Source organism: Rhineura floridana, chromosome 3 (assembly GCF_030035675.1).
Source record: "Rhineura floridana isolate rRhiFlo1 chromosome 3, rRhiFlo1.hap2, whole genome shotgun sequence".
Classification (NCBI taxonomy): domain Eukaryota; kingdom Metazoa; phylum Chordata; class Lepidosauria; order Squamata; family Rhineuridae; genus Rhineura; species Rhineura floridana.
Window position 1 is genome coordinate 15,310,996 of NC_084482.1, and position 22,512 is coordinate 15,333,507.

The 22,512-nt window shown below is 42.8% G+C and overlaps 1 protein-coding gene and 1 long non-coding RNA gene across 3 annotated transcripts in view; one reads left to right on the top strand and one right to left on the bottom strand.

Moving 5' to 3' along the window:
* Window positions 1-10,486: 10,486 nt before the first annotated feature.
* Window positions 10,487-21,949, bottom strand: LOC133379406 (uncharacterized). Of its 2 annotated transcripts, XR_009761173.1 has the most exons (4): window positions 21,440-21,949; window positions 20,704-20,866; window positions 15,410-15,491; window positions 10,487-10,843 (listed from the first exon to the last, which is right to left on the bottom strand). It is a non-coding gene; the product is annotated as an uncharacterized LOC133379406 (long non-coding RNA). The 2 variants fall into 2 exon arrangements; XR_009761172.1 differs by lacking the exon at window positions 15,410-15,491 and having other exon boundaries at window positions 21,440-21,936.
* EIF4B (eukaryotic translation initiation factor 4B) overlaps window positions 21,700-22,512 on the top strand; it is a 46,109-nt gene continuing 45,296 nt past the window's right edge. Inside the window, exon 1 of the mRNA XM_061614589.1 lies at window positions 21,700-21,806. Within this exon, the coding sequence (XP_061470573.1) occupies window positions 21,794-21,806 (13 nt within the window). The 5' untranslated portion in view covers window positions 21,700-21,793. The remainder of the gene's footprint in view (window positions 21,807-22,512) is intronic.

Consider the following 22,512-nt stretch of genomic DNA (forward strand, 5'->3'; position numbering starts at 1 on the left):
CTAATCACCTTAGTGCTACAAGTACTGCTAGCCCAGATTCAGCAATAGCACAACAATATTCTGCCCCCGAACAATAGATGGGGGGAAGATCTCTTTGCCACTGTGCCTTCCTCTTGATAATGACTATTGTGTACTCCAGTGCTGCAATGTTGTGGCAGAGAGAACATAAGGAGAGTCCTTATGGTCTGTTTTCCACAGAACAATGGTTAATCTCATCCAGCATTCTGCTCAGGACAAGAGTGCAATAGCTCTCTCCTATTGTTGTTCCCCAGCAACTAGTATTAATTAGCATACTGCAGGAGTAGCCACAGACGTAGGATGGCAGCTCCCATCATCCCTTGCTGGGATGGCCAATGGGCAGGAATTGTGGGAGTTGTAGTACCACAACATCTGGTAGGCATTACATAGGCTAACCCAGCATATGGCTTCTGAACTTGGGAGGTTACATATAGCGGTCTGGACACAGCCGCTGATAGATTTACCTTCCAGGAATTTGGGACAGGGTAAAAGCCAGAACGGAACAGGCCAGACGGACACTTTATAAAAGAAACTGATGCAAAAAAAAAAAACCTTGGATGTGTTAGAGAAACTTGAGAACAAAGGTTAAGAACCAAAACCATTTTATTAACCTTTAACAACCAAATGCTATCTGGAACGGAATGGCCCAGAACAGCAACTTCTGAGCAAGCCAGAGGCAGAATGACAACTTCCCACAAGCCAGACCTACCGAATCCCCAGTCACACATGACTAGATGGTATTCTAGTCCAGAAGCTGCTTATAGCTTTGCAACAATGAGATAATTGTGTCACTTTGATATTGACACTGTGGAAAACAAGAGACACTTGGCATTTCAGGCTCTCGGGAAATGGTCCTTTACAGCTTAAGAATACATATGATCTGAAAAAGGAGCATTGTGATATACCCATATTAACTAGAATAGGTCCTGCAGATCCAAATTTGCTTCTGTAGCTGCTTGGAAATGCAATCAAAATCAACCCAGAGCTGTTTGGAAGGCCAGGCATTTCTTACTGTGCCTCTCTAGAACTGTCCATAATGCCTTGCGTCAAGGGGTAGCAGTAGCAAAGCTGTGACAAAGGGAAGGATTGGTCATTGGCTAAAATGGAGCAAGGTCTGGTTGGGAGCAGGTGGGCGGTAAAAGGCTCTCTTGCTGGGAAGTTGCTATGTATTATAGCCCGGAATGGGTATCAGAATGTGACTTCCATGGAAGTCTTCTGGCTAGGGTTGCCATATTGCCCGGTTAGCCGGGTTTTACTCGGATTCTTTGCATGCCACCCAGCGCCCATTTAGCCCCTTAGGTGGCCCGGATTCTCAGCTTTAATTTTAAAAAAATTAAGTTTCTAGGTGGTCCGGTTCTCGAGATATACATAAAAACGTCAGCGGCCACCCCTACTGTTAAATCTTTCTTTAAACAGCACTGTACAGCACTTCGTAGCTTTAACCCCGCCCGTTCAGGATTGCAGCCAATCAGTGAAGCCAGGGTTGTGTTTCAGTTTGATTGACCTGAGGCAGTGTCTAGAAAACATTGCAATGCCAGAAAATGGTGGTTTCCCCCCATTTATCTGAAACTCTCATAAATTGGGTAAGTATATACATTTCAGTTTTTTTTCCTCTTGTGTGCAGGAGTCAGATCCTGGGCAGTGTTTTGAAAACCTTCCCAATACTTGCTTTTGTAAAAGCAATGCTAATCCCATATGCCCAGAGTAAATCCCACTGAATTCAATAGGACTTACTTTTGAGTAGACATGGTTATGAATGTGCTGAAAATCAATGGAACTTTGGAGTGAATGTAAAAAAGAACTGTGTTTGTGTTCTAACTCTTTCTGTCCCACCCCCCCAGTCCTATTTTAAAGCAAGTAGGCAGGGTTTACTTAGGTATTACAGTTTTTATTCTGTAGGAAACTAATACTGATTTTTTAAAAACTAATACTGATTTTTCTGCAATGAGCAACTGGTTTGACAATAAACTATTATATGGGCTGTATATATTTATACATCTGCAGTGTGTGTGTGTGTGTGCGTGCGTGTATGGAGTGTTTCCAACTACCCTGTGAGGTAGGGTTGGAAACCAAGGCAGCTCACAACAAGAAATAAAGCCATTTAAAATCCAATAACCATAAAAACAAGTATAAACAGTTGCAAATCAGCGTAAAGTGGCATAATTCAGAATTTTGGGTTGTGTGAATGAAGTTGTTTATCACTTGAGGTTGCATTTCTGTCCCTGTTTGAGTAAGCCCCACTGAATACACTGGGACTTGCTTCTGAATAAATAAACCTAGGATTGCACTATAAATATCTTTACAGTTTGTGTAAATAATAAATATATTTGATAGTCATGCTTATATAAATATTTCTTCATTTATCATATTTTTGGTTTTTGGTTAGGAATCCTGACTGGTTTGTGAGATGCTTAGTTTTCTGCCTTACTCATAGGAATCTTGTGGTTGGTATGGTATTGCATTTCAGAAATCATGGTACGAAATGGCTTGAATCAGTATAAGGCAGATTCCTTGGTTCCTAAAAGTGGGAAGAGACTCAAGGGCTACAGTGACTCCAAAATTTATTTATGTATTTTTATTTACAACATTTATATACCGCTTTATTGTAAAAAATATCAAAGTGGTTTACAGAAAGAATTAAAACAATACAATTATTGGCAAAAGCGTTAAGGACAGATACTTAAAAACATTCAAAATAATAAAACCAACAATGAGTTAAAAACAGATTTAAAAACACAATAGTTTCCACATGCCTGGAGAGGCTTGCCTCAAGAAAACTGATTTTAGCAGGCTTTGAAAAGAGGCATCTACCTAATGTCAATAGGCAAGGAGTTCCAAAGCGTAGGTGCTGCCACTTTACAGGACTGATTTCTTACAAGAGCAGAACAAGTACTGTACTATGTGGCACCCATAACATGGAAAGCACAGCTTGAACTTGGCCTGGTAGCAAATCAGCAACCAATGCAGATTTCAGAGCAGAGGTATTATGTGCTGATAGGATCTCACTCATGTCAGCAATTGTGCTGCAGCATTCTGCATTAACTGCAGTCCCCAGGTCAGATTGTGCTGCATGGGGATTTCTGTGACCTTGGCTGACTGGCTGCTAGGATTTTTTTAGTTTGGGTTTTTGGTTATGAATCCTGACTGGTTGTGGGATGCTCAGTTTTCTGCCTTACTCATAGGAATCTTGTTGTGGTTGGTATGGTATTACATTTAGGAAAGTGTTACTGCCTTTTGTGTTGTTTTTTTCCTATTTGCATTTCACTTATCTTTAACCTCACTCCGTTACAGCTATAGAAGCAACAGCAGCATATGCAAGGTAATTAACTCCCATTAGTGATAAGAGCAAGAATTTATAATTATTATTTTAATTAAAACAAGAGGCTTATGAGTACTTTGAAGAGGACCAGATATTTATTTTTTTTCTGAGCCCAGGAATGGGTCTTTCATGATGACCGGGGGGAGCGGGAAGCAGGAGAGTAGTCAATAAGACAGACATCCTGGTATTGGTAATCTAATTAGCAAGGTATGTGTGGGGTTGTTGCACACTTCCAGGCCCAGTTTCATTTTGAGTAGGGAGGTGGAAACTGTGTAGATGTGGTTGATCAAAGGGAGAAGAAATTTTGAGTTAAGCAAAGCTCTGCTTTTATAAAACCTAAGAAACATACAGATACTTTGAATGTCCGAGTGCCTGCACCAGTGGAATACTGGAGGAACTTGTAAAACTTGCTGCAACAGTATTTAGAACTGAGCATGTGGTGTGAAAGACTCCTTTTCCTAACATTTTGGCTTCTTGTTTTTCTCCACCCACCACATCTCTGAAATATATCGTATATGTAATGGTTAACCATACTAAAAAATGTAAATAAGTATATTTTGGTCAATGACCAGCAAAGGTTAACCATACTGCTGCCCTGACTTACTTTATGTTTGTTGCTATTTTGTGTTTTTATTATGTTTTTATATTGATTGTGTATTTTTATTGTTTTTATTATATTTGTAAACTGTGCTGAGCTCTGTTTTTAACAGCAGAAGGGCAGGATATAAATCCTCTTAACCAATCAATCAATATTCCATAGTGTTGGAAACTAGAGTCTAGGCATTTAAGGCTGAAAATGTTGCTTTTTTAAAAAAAAGATTTCTCACATCTTCCCCCAGTTTTTGGTGGTAATTCCTAGGCACAAAAACAAAACAACTGGACAATCCAAATATTAATATGCAAATAATTTGCATAATATGCAGATAAGCATACCCTGATTTGTGTAACTGGAATATGGCAACCCTATTTCTGGCTTATTGCATGAATACCTTCCAGTCATGCACGACTGGTGGATTCGATAGGCCTGACTCACTGAGAAGTGGGCATTTTGGGCCATTTTCCATTTGTTGTTGTTATGTGCGTCAAGTCGATTATAACCTATGGTGACCCTATGAATCAGTGACCTCCAATAGCATTTGTCATGAACCTCCCTGTTCAGATCTTGTAAGTTCAGGTCTGTGGCTTCTTTTATGGAATCAATCCATCTCTTGTTTGGCTTTCCTCTTTTTCCACTCCCTTCTGTTTTTCCAAGCATTATTGTCTTTTCTAGTGAATCATGTCTTCTCATTATGTGTCCAAAGTATGATAACCTCAGTTTCATCATTTTGGCTTCTAGTGATAGTTCTGGTTTAATTTGTTCTAACACCCAATTATTTGTCTTTTTTGCAGTCCATGTTATTCGCAAAGCTCTCCTCCAACACCACATTTCAAATGAGTTGATTTTTCTCTTATCTGCCTTTTTCACTGTCCAGCTTTCACATCAATACATAGAGAACAGGAATACCATGGTCTGAATGATCCTGACTTTAATGTTCTTTGCATTTGAGGACCTTTTCTAGTTCTCTCATAGCTGCCCTCCCCAGTCCTAGCCTTCTTCTGATTTCTTGACTATTGTCTCCATTTTGGTTAATGACTGTGCCAAGGTATTGATAATCCTTAACAGGTTCAATGTTCTCGGTATCGGAATGTGGTTTTTGTAGAAGTTTTTTTTTTTTTACCCCAATCTCATCTAGTTTTGTATGCATGGTGAATTTGGTAGGCCTGGCTCGCTCACAAATTGCTGTTCCGGGCCATTCCATTTCATTCTAGATGGCATTTTGCTTGTGAACAAAATTATTTTGGTTCTTAAATTTTGTTCTCAACTTTCTCTAACACTTCCCAGTGTTTTTTGCATCAATTTCTTTTACAAAGGTCCATTCTGGCCTGTTCCACTCCCTTCTGGCTTTTATATCGTCCCCAGGAATTTGTCTGAAAAGTAGGTAGCCTAGCTGTTTGCCAAATGTTTCCCTCTCTGCCAGCCCAAGTTTTAAAAGACTGCGTAAGTGCTGCTGTGGAAGGACAGTCTATAAATTATGTCACAGGTTTAAAAACCTTTCTCTCCCACCTGCTCCCAATCAGAACTTGCTCCATTTTAGCCAATGGCCAATCCTTCCCTTTGTCACAGCTTTGCTACTGCTACCCCTTGATGCAAGGAATTATGGACAGTTCTAGAGAGGCACAGTAAGAAATGCCTGGCCTTCCAAACAGCTCTGGGTTAATTTTGATTGCGTTTCCAAGCAGCTACAGAAGCAAATTTGGATCTGCAGGACCTACTTTAGTTAATATGGGTAAATCACAATGCTCCTTTTTCAGATCATATGTATTCTTAAGCTGTAAAGGACCATTTCCCGAAAGCCTGAAGTCTGAAGTGCCAAGTGTCCCTTTTGTTTTCCACAGTGTCAATGTCAAAGTGACACAATGATCTCAGTGTTTCAAAGCTATAAGCAGCTTCTGGGTCCAGCAACCTCTCTGCAGAGTATGCACTCTGATGAGTTGATTAATTACAGGCCACCTTTTTAGGCACAGCCCACTTAAAGTCTTACAAACACTAACATCCAAAACCTAACAATTTAAAAGCAGGAATACAGTAATGAAAAATACAGGCACAAAATAATCAAAAAAGCAAAAGAAAAATGCTATTCATTCAAAAACAGGAGTTGTATCCAACACTATTGCTACTCAGAATAGACCCACTGAAAATAATGCACTTGTTAGTTGTGTCCATTTATTTCAATGAGTCTACGCTGAGAATATTTATTTATTCAATTTATCTATATACCACATTTTCCACACATATGTGCTCAAAGCGGTTCACACAAACAAAAAGTCCAAATACTGTAGCAAAACAATACATAATAAAAAGTATAAACACTACAACACTAAAGAAAGTTAATATACATCAAAGTTTAAGTGAGCATAAAGCTCAACAATAAAGCTAATGCAAAAATATTGAAAACTAACCCCCAAGCTGATATAAAAATGTCTTCTATCCCCCTGACCCTTATGCTTCAACTCAAAGGGCCAGAAAGTATTCGGGAAGAAGCTTTGTTTGAAGTTCCCAGAGCTGGAGGGCAGGGCAAGGCAGGTTGAAATAGCCATCCCAATGACATTGGATACAGCCAAAAGATTAATTAAGAAAAGGTGTCCCTAAATAAATGGGCATTGAAACCCCACTTAAATATGTGAAGAGTTGGAGCCATCCACATTTCTGTAGGAAGGGAGTTCTATAACCTGGGGGCCATCACAGAAAAGGTCCTGTCTCTCATGCCCACCAATTCTGGTTGAGAAGAGCCAGGAAACTTGATAGTTTGCCTTAGGGAAGGTTATCTACGTTATTGACTTTATCTTCCCATTAAATGCCAAGTCAATAAATAGCAAAGATGGAAACCTATCAACCGTATCATCTTAACAGATGGATATAGGCCATGCTTTACTGCAGGTACCAAGAATGCAGAACAGGTAGATTTTATGAATGTATTTTTTAAAAATGAATATCCCACTTGTAATCCAATTTGGGTTCTCAATGCAGCTCAGCATCTTTGTCTACAATTAGTTTGGCAATATTATAGCCATATTCCATGAGCTTTACCTAAACTGAATATTCCCTCCTTCATTAAGTGACAGAGACATTACTGAGCTTTATGGGTAAGTGAGGATTCAAACCAAGACATAGCTCCATGACGTGTTTAGAAACATGTTTTTCTATAGACCTATGGAAATATATTGTTAAACAATATGTATCTCTCAGAAAGATCTGTATTAAAATGTGGACACAATGCATAGAATAAAACATTGCTTGAGTTAGTCCCCCCGCTGCAATGTCCTAGAGGGGATTTTGAGGGTGCACAGCAGCTGTAGGTGGGAGAGAAGAAGTCCTGTTGTGCAAGTCTCTTCCACTCAGGCATGGGCAGGGTTAAATACAACCCAATGGTACCTGACACCCTACAATAGGGATGCAGAACCTGTGGCCCAAATGCTGGACTGTAAATCCCATCATCCCTGATCATTGGCTATGCTGGTTGGGGCTGATGGGAATAGGAATCTAACAACATCTGGAGGGCCACAGCCTCCCCCTCCCTGCCCAAGAAGCTCACAAAGAATACACTTCAAATAGTTGTTGAAGGTATAATCAACAATGTAGTCATTTTCTGCATTTGTCCTGCCCAGAGTGCGAATCACGAGTCGGAGACGAGACTGGAATTAATTCTTGTTTTATTAGAGCAATTGAGACATCAAAAGCAGCATGCTTCATAAACTTAGCTAGGCTAACTCACTTCTATCCCTAACTAAGCTACCTAAGCACTCTGCAGCATGTGAAGAAAGTTGACTCAGCAACCAAGTCAGAGGGGCGCTGCCTTAACTAGGGAAGGTCTTCGCCCGTAATCTCGGACACCTTCAGAGTCCCACCTTCTCGCAGCGTCTCGTGCGGGGCGAAGGGGGGCAAGCATCCACCTGCTCATCTGACAGTATAGGCTCGATAGGTGCCAGCTCGGCTTCAGGAGGTGGGAAAGCGTTTGAAGTACCAGGAGGGTCCTGGGGGGGTGGAGTTGGAGTGCGCACCAGACCATTCCCCAACGTCTCTGTTGGGGTGTCTGTAGGTGGAGCGAGGTTTGCTTCAGCAGGAGAACTGTCCATGGGAACTGGCAGTCTGTCAACTACACCCCCTCCCTCATGGCCCTTGAAAGCCTCATCTATCTCTGATTCCTTCCCCTGCTCTATGTGGGGAAGCTGGGGCTCAACAGGTTCCCCTGCCTGATTCTCCTGGAAGAGCAGGGGCTCAACAGCATTGTTTGTGGAATTGTTTAGTGGCAAGGGATTTTGGGGTTCTGGTTGAAAACAGCTGTTCAAAGAATTTTAAACATTAATCTTCCTTTTTTCTTATTTTTAAACAGTGGATTTTCCATATAATACTGGCAGCAAGAATAATATATGTGAAATATTGGAAAAGAAAGAGGGACCTTAATCATGAGAATGGTACATAAACATTGGGATCCAGAGAAACGGAATTAAATTACATGGTCAAGACATGCAAGCCAAGGGAAAATAAATGTAAAATAGAGTCGAGGGAAGTATGCTAATCCTTTAGAATTTTCTAGAATTCAAAATAGTGTTATGGCCAATGAGCTGTTCCTCCTGTTATAAGGTGAATAAATCTTGTTTTACTTAATGGTTGGTTAGTATTTATTATTACTGATCTTGCTAATATGAATTTATGAAGCTTGAGTATATGTATGTTATTTACTGATTATAGAATTTTGGTCCTACATCTCTCCATTTTGGAGATTTATCACTTTATTCCTACTCTCTGCTTATATAATCAAAGTGATCACAGAATTATTGATCTCATTTTCCCACCCAATTTCCTTAGAGAAAGGGTGGGATATAAATATAAAATGAAATAATAATGAAACCTGTTTTTGTTCTGCATCACAAGATCCCCTTTTTTCTTTATTACAAGTACGGCAAGCAAGTCTCTTTTTAACAGCATATGAAGAGCCTGCTGGATCAGGCCAATGGCCCATCTAGTCCAGCATTCTGTTCTCACAGTGGGCATGGCCAAGCAGATGCCTGTGGGAAGCCCACAATCAGGACCTGAGTGCAACAGCGTCCTCTCCTGTGTACAGCAGGACTGTGGAGTCGGTACGCCAGACCTTCGACTCCGATTCCAACTCCTCTATTTTTCTACTGTCCGACTCCGACTCCTTCATAAATGGCAAATGTAATAACAAATTTACTGTAGTAAAATGGCAGCACAAGGCATTTCATCACCACCACGTGAATCCAGAGCTTGGAAAAGTTACTTTTTTGAACTACAACTCCCACGAGCCCAATGCCTGGGGCTGATGGGAGTTGTTGTTTAAAAAAGTAACTTTTCCAAGCTCTGGATTCATGTGATGGTGATGAAATGCCTTGTGCTGCCATTTTACTACAGTAAATTTGTTATTACTAGTTAATATACATTTGCCATTTATGAAGGAGTCGGAGTCGGAATCGGAACATTTCTACCGACTCCGACTCCACCCAAAATTGCTTCCGACTCCACGACTCCGACTCCACAGCCCTGGCGTACAGTATTCAATTTTTCACACTCATGTACCTGTTAGCAATTGTGGGACCTAAACACCTAAGGTGAGGAGAGCCATACCATTTTAAGTGTAATTAAAAGCAAATTTAACACACATTCCAAACTGTGCTTTCAGGGCTCTAATATTTATTCAAACCTCTTAAGATTGGGAGTTCTGTTTTCAGCATATGTTGCACATTCTACTCCATCTAAAAGGAACATTTATGAGCTACTCAGAGAACTCCTGTTATATGAAGTTATAAATCCAGAAAATAAACTAAGTGAACTGCCATGCCAATATAACTGTCATGGCCCCGTCAGAGGACTCATCAGACAAGGATAACTCAGGAGTAACAGCAGCAGACCCAGAAGCAGCAGACCCAGAAGGAGAAATGGAGGAAACTCCTGAGAACCCAGCTCCTTCTCCCCCTCAGCTGCAGAGCACCCCAGACACAGCTGAAGCCCTTCAGCCAGACGCAGCCAGTGAACAGGATACTCCCCCCTCACCTGCAGAACGTAGACAACAGAAGGTCAGGCAGAAGAGGGGCAGGCCTGTCCACTTAAGGCCAAAACGCTGGTGGCTCACACCTGCTGACAAACCTGCTCCTTAAAAGTCAAACCTTGGCTTCAGCTTGTTGCTGACTACAACGTCAGGTGTGACCACTGTGTGTCTTCCTATCCCCTGAACCTTGACTTGGACTGATCTCTCGGCAAACTAGACCCGGACCTTCACTGACGTCTCTTCTGGATTTCTGGCTTGGCACGTAAGCTTTGAACGGCCTCTGCCCTTATCTTGCTTCCTCCTTGCTAGCCTGGCAGATTTATAGCCAAGCTGCCGGCTGAGGACTTACGGCCTGGCAATTACCAAGGAATCTCCAGCCCTGCCTGCACCCCTACCGACACTGCTGTCTCAGTGAAGAGCTGACAATAACTGAAGGGCAGTATAAAAATGTTTGTAATAAAGTAAGACATTGCACAAGGGAGGTAAATATAAACAGGTGACTTTTCCAATTCTAATGTTTCCAAATTTATTAGATAGATATGCATTTTCCTTATATATTCACAACAAAATTAAAAACATCTATAACATTTTCTCTGTTACCTTACATATATTCAACAGATTATTCCATACATCATTTTCAAAAACAATGCCACTCAGAGTTAAGAGTTTACAGCTTCTTTTGGGTGGAGCAAGCTGCCTTCAATGGATTGGGTTTACATCTACAGTTTGCATTATATTGCATATTATTCATGTATTCCAAATGTGTAAATATGCCAATAATTGATCCCTGCCTTCTTTTTTGTTTGTATACATAATGAAGTCCTACGATGTGGCAAAGGTTAGAGAAAAATCAACTCATTTGAAATGTGTTGTTGGAGGAGAGCTTTGCGGATAACATGGACTGCAAAAAAGACAAATAATTGAGTGTTAGAACAAATTAAACCAGAACTATCACTAGAAGCTAAAATGATGAAACTGAGGTTATCATACTTTGGACACATAATGAGAAGACATGATTCACTAGGAAAGACAATAATGCTGGGAAAAACAGAAGGGAGTGGAAAAAGAGGAAGGCCAAACAAGAGATGGATTGATTCCATAAAGGAAGCCACAGACCTGAACTTACAAGATCTGAACAGGGTGGTTCGTGACAGATGCTCTTGGAGGTCGCTGATTCATAGGGTCGCCATAAGTCGCAGTTGACTTGGAGGCACATAACAACAAATTTGGGGGGTCAATTTTTCAACTATTGCCATAAGCCACAGTTTGGAATACCAACATTTATTTATTTAATTTCATTTGTTAATAGTTTTACATGAAACATTGCAAACCAACTGAACAATGAAAACATCATAAATAAAAACAATTCCAAATCAAATACAGATACAGACTGGAATAAAAATCCCCACTTAAAAGGCTTGTTCATAGTCAACTCAACTTCATAGTCAAACTTTATTGCCTAGCCGTAGGCCTTTGCAATATACATTATATAATTTACAGTATTAAAAAAACAAACAAACAAGCATTTAAAACAGATAAAAAGTACATATCCATGATACTATTCACTAAGGATTGGTTAGCAAAACTTCAGCATACTTCGCCCGTAGCTTTTGGGCAGCGAATGCAAAGAGGGCTACTCTGTGTGTGACTAATGGGTCCTGGTCCGATAAGAGACGGACCATGATTTCTTGCAAAGTTCCTTGTTGTAACAACAAACCATCAAGGAATTTAGCTCTCGGGTGGGCATATAATGGGCAATCCAGAAAGTAATGGGGTAGATCTTTGGCCACCTCTGCTCCGCAAATACATAATCGCTGGGCCCAAGGGACCTGGCTATAGCGGCCTAACAAGACTGCCATCGACATTGTCTGGAACCTTATGGCGGTAAATACGTGTCTAAAGTTTGTTGGCATAGGATAGGACACGTAACTAGCCCTCTGATGATCCGACTTAATTGCTCCATACCACCTTGAAAATTTGGAATTATTAATGGCCAGATGATCAATCCAGAAGCAGTGTTGAAAAATTGCATCTTTCAACTTAACTCGGTTCAAAATGAGTAAATTTGGGGTTGTTATAAGTGATATAGGCTTGCTATTCTGGAGCACCAAAAGCTATCATTTAATGCCTGGTCATAGCAGATTTTTGAGAGTTTGGTAGAAGCGTTTTTTAAAGATTCCCAGAAATTGAACATGGTATAATGAGCATGGGCTCTAATTTGGGGGAGGCCAAGTTCTGCTCAGAGCAATGCAGCCGGCGTGCCTGGGGGGAGGCGGAGGAGTTTTCTTAAAAAACTGGTTTGAATTGTCTCAAGGGAGGACAAGATGGAACTTTCCCATCCCCAAACAGGTGCACTGTATATAATCTGGTGAAGAACTTTGTTTGTATAAATTTTTAGGGCTGGGAGGACTAAATTGCCTCCTACTGTTCTATAGAAGCTCAAGATCCCCACAGGATCTTAAAGCTGCTGTTTTAGTATTGTTTATATTTTTTTCCAGGAAAGATTATCCTGGAAATAAATACCCAAGTACTTAAAAGCATGACATTGCTCAATCGGGTGGCCATCCATAGTCCAGGAAAAATTTCTATGCCTTTTACCAAAAACCATAACTTTGGTTTTGGAATAATTGATCCGGAGGTTTTCTATTGCACAATAAGTGCTGCATTTCCTAAGCAATCTCCTTAGGCCAACACGTGTAATGGACAACAGGATCATGTCATCAGCATATAAGAGAATCGACACTTTCCTGTTTCCAAGGGCGGGAGGAAAGAAATCAGGGCCAGTCAATTCAGAGGTTATTTCGTTAAGGTAGAAATTAAATGGGGCCAAGAGGCAACCCTTTTTAACTCCCGTGTTAGTAACCATGGAATCTGTAAGGGTGCCAGAAAGGCCCACCCTAACTCTAGCACTGTTGTCAGTGTATAGTTCTCTGATGAGGAAGAGAAGATGCTTGTCTATATTAGTTTTGGCCAGTTTGGCCCACAACCTTGCTCTATCTACAAAGTCAAAGGCCGCTGCCAAATCCACGAAGGCCGCGTATAGATGTTTCGTAGGGCCGAGAACACTTTTCCTTGCGATATAAGGTAAAAGGCTTGTTGAAAAAGGAACGTATTGAATAGATGTATAGATCATCATTTTGATCAAGACAGTACCTGTCTGATATGTAGCAGGGAGTTCCAAAAAATAGATGCTGCCACCTGAAAGGTCCAATTCCTACATTGTACCAAATGAATCTCCTGATGAGATGGTATCTAAAGGTCTTCTCCTGTAGAGTACACTGATCGGTTGGGCATATAAGAAATGAGATCTTTTAGATATGATATTTTAGGTTAGCTCCTTATAAATCTTTCCAGTGTTTAGTTATAGTAAATTTGGCTGCTGTCAGGATTAATCCTATTAGCTCTTTAATTTTAACTTTTGTTCTTCATATAAAAATCCAGTATTGGTCTCACGTTTACTTTTGTGTTGTGATTTATTTATATTGTGCACTTCTTGAAAACTACTTCCCAAAATTTATTTATTATTTATTTAATTTATATCTCACTCTTCCTCCTGAACCCCTCCTGAACCATTGGACATGTCTACCACATATGTTGGTATGTGCTTTTATTGGTGAAACCTCTCCAGCACACAGGGGTTTGAACACCCACCCACCCATCCACCCACCCACCCACCCACCCACCCATCCACCCTTCCTTCCTGGTGTGTTATACCAGATTCCCATATATGTTAGAGACTTTCTGTTGTGTTCATGTCTAAACCTATTAATATTTTATATAATTTTGATATTTGTTCTTTAGATGAATTCATTTCTTCTGCTATTATTCGCTCTAATAATATCAACAGCCTATTTGCCTGAAATCTGGAAAAGCCCATATACCAGTTTTTTTGTTCAAGGGCAGAATGTTTATCACACCAGAAGGCAACAATTTTTAGGGATGTGTCACATTCAGAAGCATGTACCCATATGTCCATTCCATTCTTGCATTAAACTATATTTTCTCCCTCCACATGTGTAAGAATTTCCTGAAGAATAATAAAGCTTCCCATCAGGCTTATGTAGCTTCACCCCAGCCAGGGATGTGCTAGAATTCCACCCAATTCGGATTTGGTACTGAATTTTCCATTAATTCACCTATTCCCTTGTGGACTGGATTTTTCTGCAGCTATTTCTGAAAATGGATTTTTAAATTAAAAATCTGCCTTGAAAATATCAAGGGCAATAATTTTATTGTTATTCCCTTTCATTTACCAATATTTCATTTAAAAATTGGTATTTCCTTTCAAAATATTAATATTGTTTGTGAGGGGGGAAAAACCAATCAGTAACACCAGCGGCTAGCAGACAAAGAATGAACTTGAATTGTATTGGCCTGTTAGTCGACAGCCTGCTTTTGAACCAGCTCCGGCTAACAGATCACATCGCTATCCCCAGCATAACTGAAGTATAGGATTGCTGTGCCCATTTAGGGACAAATGGAGTGAATGCTGCTTATCTCCAATTGATAGGCTCTTCTGGAAGGGTAAGCATGCTTCTACAGTTGTTGACTTGTGGTGGCACGAGTTGTACTGCTTCCTGATTTTATGCCTACTTTTGCATTTTTAATAAATAAACTTTTCCCAATCACTGTGGGTGTCATTGCTGGCACAGGTCCCAATTGGTGGGCTGTGGCAATGCTTCCAGGGATACTGGAAGCATATCTGCCATATTCATACCATTTTAATATTTTCTGAACTTGCTGAATATGTATTGGATTTGGCAGCTGTGCAGAGGTGTATCTTCGGTCCCAGAATAATGTAGGTATAGGATTGCTTTGCCCTTAATCTATTTTTTATCTGCTTGTTTTATATACCTTTTTTATATTTCATAGGATTGTTTTATGTTGTATTTTATCTTGCATACTGTTAAACATGTTGAATACCATTGTGTAAAAAGGTAGGATAAAAATTTAAATAATGTAATGTAAGGGCAATTTACATATTGTGATGTAAGGGCCAGTCCCTATTTTCTAGCACTTGTAATACACTGTTATTTTATTGTCTTTTGGGGAGATGTTAGGTTTCTAGAAGTGAAATATCTGAGGCAGGGATTACAAACCTATGATTGTCTGGAAATTGTTGGTGACCAACTCCCATCAGTCCTACCCACCACAGCCAATGGTCAAAGATGATGGAGGCTATTGACAAACAACATCTGGAAGGTTACAGGTTCCCCATCCCTGATCTGAGGGGTAGAGAGAGATATGGACTATATTCACACATACATGTAAAGGCACATACATAGGTCTCTGATCCTAAACCTTTGGGGGTGGGTTCAGGGGTGGATCATGAAAAGGTAGAAGAGATGAAGCATATAGCAGGGAACAGAGGCCAATTATGCACCTTCCTCCAAAGAAACCCAGATTATGATGGTGCAGGGTAGAACCTGATAAAACATGAGATGATCCCTCACTTCCGGGTACCTACCTTAAGATCATTCCAATTAGCCTTCCCCAGTCTTTCAGATGTTCTGGATCACAACTTCCATCAGCACACTGGTTGATGAAGACTGTTATAACGTTTTACAATTAGCAGGACTCTTTCCCTCACTGCCTAACTCAGGTGTGGGGAACCTTTGGCCCTCCAGATGTTGCTGAACTACATCATCCCTAGCCATTGGCCATTCTTGCTAGGGCTGATGGGAGTTGTAGTTCAGCAACATCTGGAAGGCCAAAGGTTCCCCACACCTGGCCTAGCTGATGAGGTGGGCAGCAGGAAAAAGCAAGCAGGGCTCTTCAGGGCTGCCTGTGGCACACGCTATAAAGTGAACACCAGCTTATGAAAGCTTATGCCATAATAAACTTGCTAGTCCTTAATATAAGAACATAAGAACATAAGAAGAGCCTGCTGGATCAGGCCAGTGGCCCATCTAGTCCAGCATCCTGTTCTCACAGTGGCCAACCAGGTGCCTGGGGGAAGCCCGCAAGCAGGACCCGAGTGCAAGAACACTCTCCCCTCCTGAGGCTTCCAGCAACTGGTTTTCAGAAGCATGCCGCCTCTGACTAGGGTGGCAGAGCACAGCCATCATGGCTAGTAGCCATTGATAGCCCTGTCCTCCATGAATTTGTCTAATCTTCTTTTAAAGCCATCCAAGCTGGTGGCCATTACTGCATCTTGTGGGAGCAAATTCCATAGTTTGACTATGCGCTGAGTAAAGAAGTACTTCCTTTTGTCTGTCCTGAATCTTCCAACATTCAGCTTCTTTGAATGTCCACGAGTTCTAGTATTATGAGAGAGGGAGAAGAACTTTTCTCTATCCACTTTCTCAATGCCATGCATAATTTTATACACTTCTATCGTGTCTCCTCTGACCCGCCTTTTCTCTAAACTAAAAAGCCCCAAATGCTGCAACCTTTCCTCGTAAGGGAGTCGCTCCATCCCCTTGATCATTCTGGTTGCCCTCTTCTGAACCTTTTCCAACTCTATAATATCCTTTCTGAGATGAGGCCACCAGAACTGTACACAGTATTCCAAATGCGGCCGCACCATAGATTTATACAACGGCATTATGATATCGGCTGTTTTATTTTCAATACCTTTCCTAATTATCCCTAGCATGGAATTTGCCTTTTTCACAGCTGCCGCACACTGGGTCGACATTTTCATCGTGCTGTCCACTACAACCCTGAGGTCTCTCTCCTGGTCGGTCACCGCCAGTTCAGACCCCATGAGCGTATATGTGAAATACAGATTTTTTTGCTCCAATATGCATAATTTTACACTTGTTTATATTGAATTGCATTTGCCATTTTTCTGCCCATTCACTCAGTTTGGAGAGGTCTTTTTGGAGCTCTTCGCAATCCCTTTTTGTTTTAACAACCCTGAACAATTTAGTGTCGTCAGCAAACTTGGCCACTTCACTGCTCACTCCTAATTCTAGGTCATTAATGAACAAGTTGAAAAGTACAGGTCCCAATACCGATCCTTGAGGGACTCCACTTTCTACAGCCCTCCACTGGGAGAACTGTCCGTTGATTCCTACTCTCTGCTTTCTGCTTCTTAACCAATTCCTTATCCACAAGAGGACCTCTCCTCTTATTCCATGACTGCTAAGCTTCCTCAGAAGCCTTTGGTGAGGTACCTTGTCAAACGCTTTTTGAAAGTCTAAGTACACTATGTCCACTGGATCACCTCTATCTATATGCTTGTTGACACTCTCAAAGAATTCTAATAGGTTACTGAGACAGGACTTTCCCTTGCAGAAGCCATGCTGGCTCTGCTTCAGCAAGGCTTGTTCTTCTATGTGCTTAGTTAATCTAGCTTTAATAATACTTTCTACCAGTTTTCCAGGGACAGAAGTTAAGCTAACTGGCCTGTAATTTTCGGGATCCCCTCTGGATCCCTTTTTGAAGATTGGCGTTACATTTGCCACTTTCCAGTCCTCAGGCACGGAGGAGGACCCGAGGGACAAGTTACATATTTTAGTTAGCAGATCAGCAATTTCACCTTTGAGTTCTTTGAGAACTCTCAGGTGCATGCCATCCGGGCCCGGTGATTTGTCAGTTTTTATATTGTCCATTAAGCTTAGAACTTCCTCTCTCGTTACCACTATTTGTCTTAGCTCCTCAGAATCCCTTCCTGCAAATGTTAGTTCAGGTTCAGGGATCTGCCCTATATCTTCCACTGTGAAGACAGATGCAAAGAATTCATTTAGCTTCTCTGCAATCTCCTTATCATTCTTTAGTACACCTTTGACTCCCTTATCATCCAAGGGTCCAATTGTATCCCTAGATGGTCTCCTGCTTTGAATGTATTTATAGAATTTTTTGTTGTTGGTTTTTATGTTCTTAGCAATGTGCTCCTCAAATTCTTTTTTAGCATCCCTTATTGTCTTCTTGCATTTCTTTTGCCAGAGTTTGTGTTCTTTTTTATTTTCTTCATTCGGACAAGACTTCCATTTTCTGAAGGAAGACTTTTTGCCTCTAAGAGCTTCCTTGACTTTGCTCGTTAACCATGCTGGCATCTTCTTGGCCCTGGCGGTACCTTTTCTGATCTGCGGTATGCACTCCAGTTGAGCTTCTAATATAGTGTTTTTAAACAACTTCCAAGCATTTTCGAGTGATGTGACCCTCTGGACTTTGTTTTTCAGCTTTCTTTTTACCAATCCCCTCATTTTTGTGAAGTTTCCTCTTTTGAAGTCCAATGTGACCGTGTTGGATTTTCTTTGCAATTGGCCAGTTACATGTATGTTTAATTTAATAGCACTGTGGTCACTGCTCCCAATCGGTTCAACAACACTTACATCTCGCACCAGGTCCCGGTCCCCACTGAGGATTAAGTCCAGGGTTGCCGTCCCTCTGGTCGGTTCCATGACCAACTGGTCTAGGGAATAGTCATTTAGAATATCTAGAAACTTTGCTTCTTTGTCATGACTGGAACACATATGCAGCCAGTCTATGTCCGGGTAGTTGAAGTCACCCATTACTACCACATTTCCTAGTTTGGATGCTTCCTCAATTTCATATCTCATCTCAAGGTCTCCCTGAGCATTTTGATCAGGGGGACGATAGATCGTTCCCAGTATTAAGTCCCTCCTGGGGCACGGTATCACCACCCACAACGATTCTGTGGAGGAGTCTGCCTCTTTTGGGGTTTCGAGCTTGCTGGATTCAATGCCTTCTTTCACGTATAGAGCGACTCCGCCACCAATACGTCCTTCCCTGTCCTTCCGATATAGTTTATATCCAGGGATAACCGTATCCCACTGGTTTTCTCCATTCCACCAGGTCTCCGTTATGCTCACTATATCAATGCTCTTCTCTAAGACCAAGCACTCCAGTTCTCCCATCTTGGTTCGGAGGCTCCTAGCATTAGCGTACAGGCACTTGTAAGCAGTGTCTCTCTTCAAGTGTCTTTGGCACTTGTGGTTAGGCCTGTGGTAATTTTGCTCTTCTGAATTTATATCCTGTGCCCCTGCTCTCACAATGCCTACTTCTAGTCCTACCCCTTTTAAAGGTTCATCATTCCTTTGGTTTTTATCCCAGGGGGGAGGTTTATTCCGAACCGGACCTTTCTCAGCTCCTGTTGGGTTTCCCCCCTCAGTCAGTTTAAAAGCTGCTCTGCTACCTTTTTAATTTTAAGTGCCAGCAGTCTGGTTCCATTCTGGTTCAAGTGGAGCCCGTCCCTTTTGTACAGGCCCGGCTTGTCCCAAAATGTTCCCCAGTGCATAACAAATCCGAACCCTTCCACCCGACACCATCGTCTCATCCACGCATTGAGACTGCAAAGCTGGGCCTGTCTGGCTGGAACTGGTAGCATTTCAGAGAAAGCCACCTTGGAGGTCCTGGCTTTCAGCATCCTACCTAGCAACCTAAATTTTGCTTCCAGGACCTCACGGCTGCATTTCCCCATGTCGTTGGTGCCAACGTGCACCACGACCACTGACTCCTTCCCAGCACTGTCTACCAAACTATCTAAACGACGGGCGATATCCGCAACCTTCGCAGCAGGCAGGCAAAACACCTTGCGGTCTACACGCCCATCACACACCCCACTGTCTATGTTCCTAATGATCGAATCACCCACTACAAGGATCCTTCCACCCCCTGGAGATATATCCTCGGCACGAGAGGATAGCTGCTCATCCCCCAAGGAATGGGTCCCTTCTAAGGGATCGTTTCCCTCTTCCTCAGCTGGATGCTCTCCTTCCCCGAGACCATCGTTGTCCATGATAGCAGGAGAGCTATCATCGTTGGAGTGGGACACAGCTATAACGTCCCTGAAGGCCTCCTCCACACACCTCTCTGCCTCTCTCAGCTTTTCCAGGTCCGCCACCTTGGCCTCAAGGAAATGAAGTCGTTCCCGGAGAGCCAGGAGCTCATTGCACCGAGAGCACACCCACGACTTCTGTCCAACAGGCAGATAGTCGTACATGCTGCAGGCGGTGCAAAACACTGGAAAGCCCCCACATATTCTTACCTGCATAGTTTTGTTTAAGGTTTATTATGTCAATGGGTTGGAGACTGCAGTTTAGTTGAGGTCAGGGAACAGACGGGCAGAGTAGGGGGCCCTGGCCTCCTCGGCCTGCTGCCGAACTCGCTCTGCTGCTTAACTCGCCTTAACTCGCCTTGACGCTTCGTCAGCTGGGGCTCCCTCTAGCTCGTGGAGCAGGCTCCCTCGCTAGGGTGCTCTGACTTTATATGTGTGGCTGGTTCCTCCCAGCTACTGCTGCCAGCCAATGATGTGTTACTTGAGGCTGATGGCTATCAGCTGGGGCTTAACTCTTTAGTATTCTCTCAGGCTTCCTTCCTTCCTGAGCGAGGGGCGGGGCTGTATAAGCTTTTGGCTGCTTTTAATCTAATCAAGGGGCTGTGCCTTCCAGGCAAGTCTTTTGTGTTTGTTGTTTTCCCACCTAGAACAGCCTGACCTTTCTTTAACCTAGGGAAACAGAGCTTGTGGTTGTGTTTCAGGAAGGCTGAAGCTGCCCTTTTTAGCAAGGACTGAGCTGACTCTCTCCCTGTATGTGTCGGTGGAGTTTCCTTTTCCCCCTTCTCTCCGACTGGAATTTAGCCTTGTTTACAGTGTCCCCTGAAGCTTTCCTGCTAGGGTGGTGTTGAAAACTAGCTTTCTATGGGCTTCCTTCTCCTAGGATCTGTCTCCTCAGATATAGGTTCTTTCAGGATTTGGCTCCTAGCTCAGGGTGACCTTGGGCTGCCCTTATTACTTATTGCTCTGAGCTGTTTTACTTCAATTTAATAATGGAATAAATGGGAGCTACTTACCCTCTTTTCGCTCTGCTGCTTAACTCGCCTTGATGCTTTGTCAGCTGGGGCCTTGACACTTCATCAGCTGGGGCTCCCTCTAGCTCCTGGAGCAGAAATATGGTGTAAGACTGTGATTCTTTTAGGCTTGATCTAAAACTGCATCAGAAATAGGTTGTAGAGCCTGGGAAAAACAGAATGGACTTTACTACTTTAATATGGACGATGGGGTTGAGCCAGAATTCACATTTTAAAATATTTTTATTTAACAAATGCATATACCACTTAATCACAGAACATTAACAAAGCAGTGAACAACAGAGATTACATAAAACAATATAAAATCCACACACATATAAACTGCTCAGAATGTGGCTGGTCAAACTGCAGGGAACGGTTGACCGAATAGGAACGTTTTCAGCAAGGGACTGAAATTTAACAGAGAACTTTATACACAGTATACAATTTATAAAAAAATCCACCAACAGAAAGAAAGATCAATACACCATCAGGGAAAAAGTTTTTTTGGCCACCCTGTGCGCTAGTTTTCGACTTGCAGGATGCATTACTGCTGTTATTTTTAACGTGGAGTTGGGTAACATTTTTTTAAAAACCGCTTTGCCCACCACCTCATTTAATACACCTTCGAGAAAGTGCAATGCTTCCATTATGTGGATAAACAACACACAAACAGCATATATAACCCGACCCCCCGAAGCTGCCTTAATACAGAAGCCATGCACTGGGTCCATCTTACCAGTAAAGTGGGATACGCGCTAAGTTAAAAACACACCACCGACAATAGCGACCTCCGCGTCCCACCAACCCTGCCGTCTTGGGGTCCTTTTATAGGTGGAGATGCCGGCGGGGATCAATCCTCCACTTTTAGAAAGTAGATTCGACCTCGGAAGCGTTGTTCTACGTGATGCTACCTCCTCCTCCAAACTGAGAATCGCAGAACCAATCCGCCTAATCGGCTTCTCGCTCGCTCCGCCCCACTTCCCCTCCTTCTTTTTGCATACGCCCCCCTCAGAGGAGAAGGAGGTGCCTCTTTCGCTATAATCACGTGACGGCCGCATCCGGGCCTTTTGCCTTCTCTCCTCTTCCCAACATGGCGGCTTCAGGTGAGTGGTGCTCAGTAGGGCATGGGCCTTGGGCTCCAGACAGGCCCGGGGCGTCTGATTTGACCTTATTCCAACGCCGGGAGGTGGACGGGGCACCTTTGAGAAGGCGGCTCTTGCCCTTCAGCTGCCGCCCTCGAGCCTCCTCATCCGCCCTCTTCCGACTAAACGTGAGCAGGCGCGCCCCGTGGCTTCGAATGCAGCAACGGAGGCCTTCGTAGTGCCAGCTCGACGCGTGCCTGTCGGGGGGGGGAGGGGAGGAGGAGGAAGAGCAGGTCGTGTGAATGATGGAAAGGGGGTGGGGGCGGCGGCGGCAAATGGAACCTTCGACTACGTTCCAGTGCGCAAGCGTGATGGCGCGCGGCAGGGCGCGAGTGAGGTGGGGAGGGGAAGAACCTGGGCGTCACCCACGTGGGTGCAACTCTTGCTGACTCCCCACAGGCCAGACTTAGGGGCGTGGTGTGACGGAGTCTGGGTCGAGCTCTTCGAGTGGGACTTGTACGTAGCGCTCTGCCGTCCCTCTCCTCCCCCCCCTCCGCAGAGAGCGGTATTAAGTGGTTTACTTCCCCCCCTTTTTTTTTCCACCGGCCGATCCCTTCCACCCCCAAGAAGGAATTACTAAAGCTGAGAGTTTCTGGGTCACGAGCTCACGAGGTGTCCTTAAGCAAGTTAACTGTTTTCTCATCCGCCATTGCCCATTTCCAGTTTG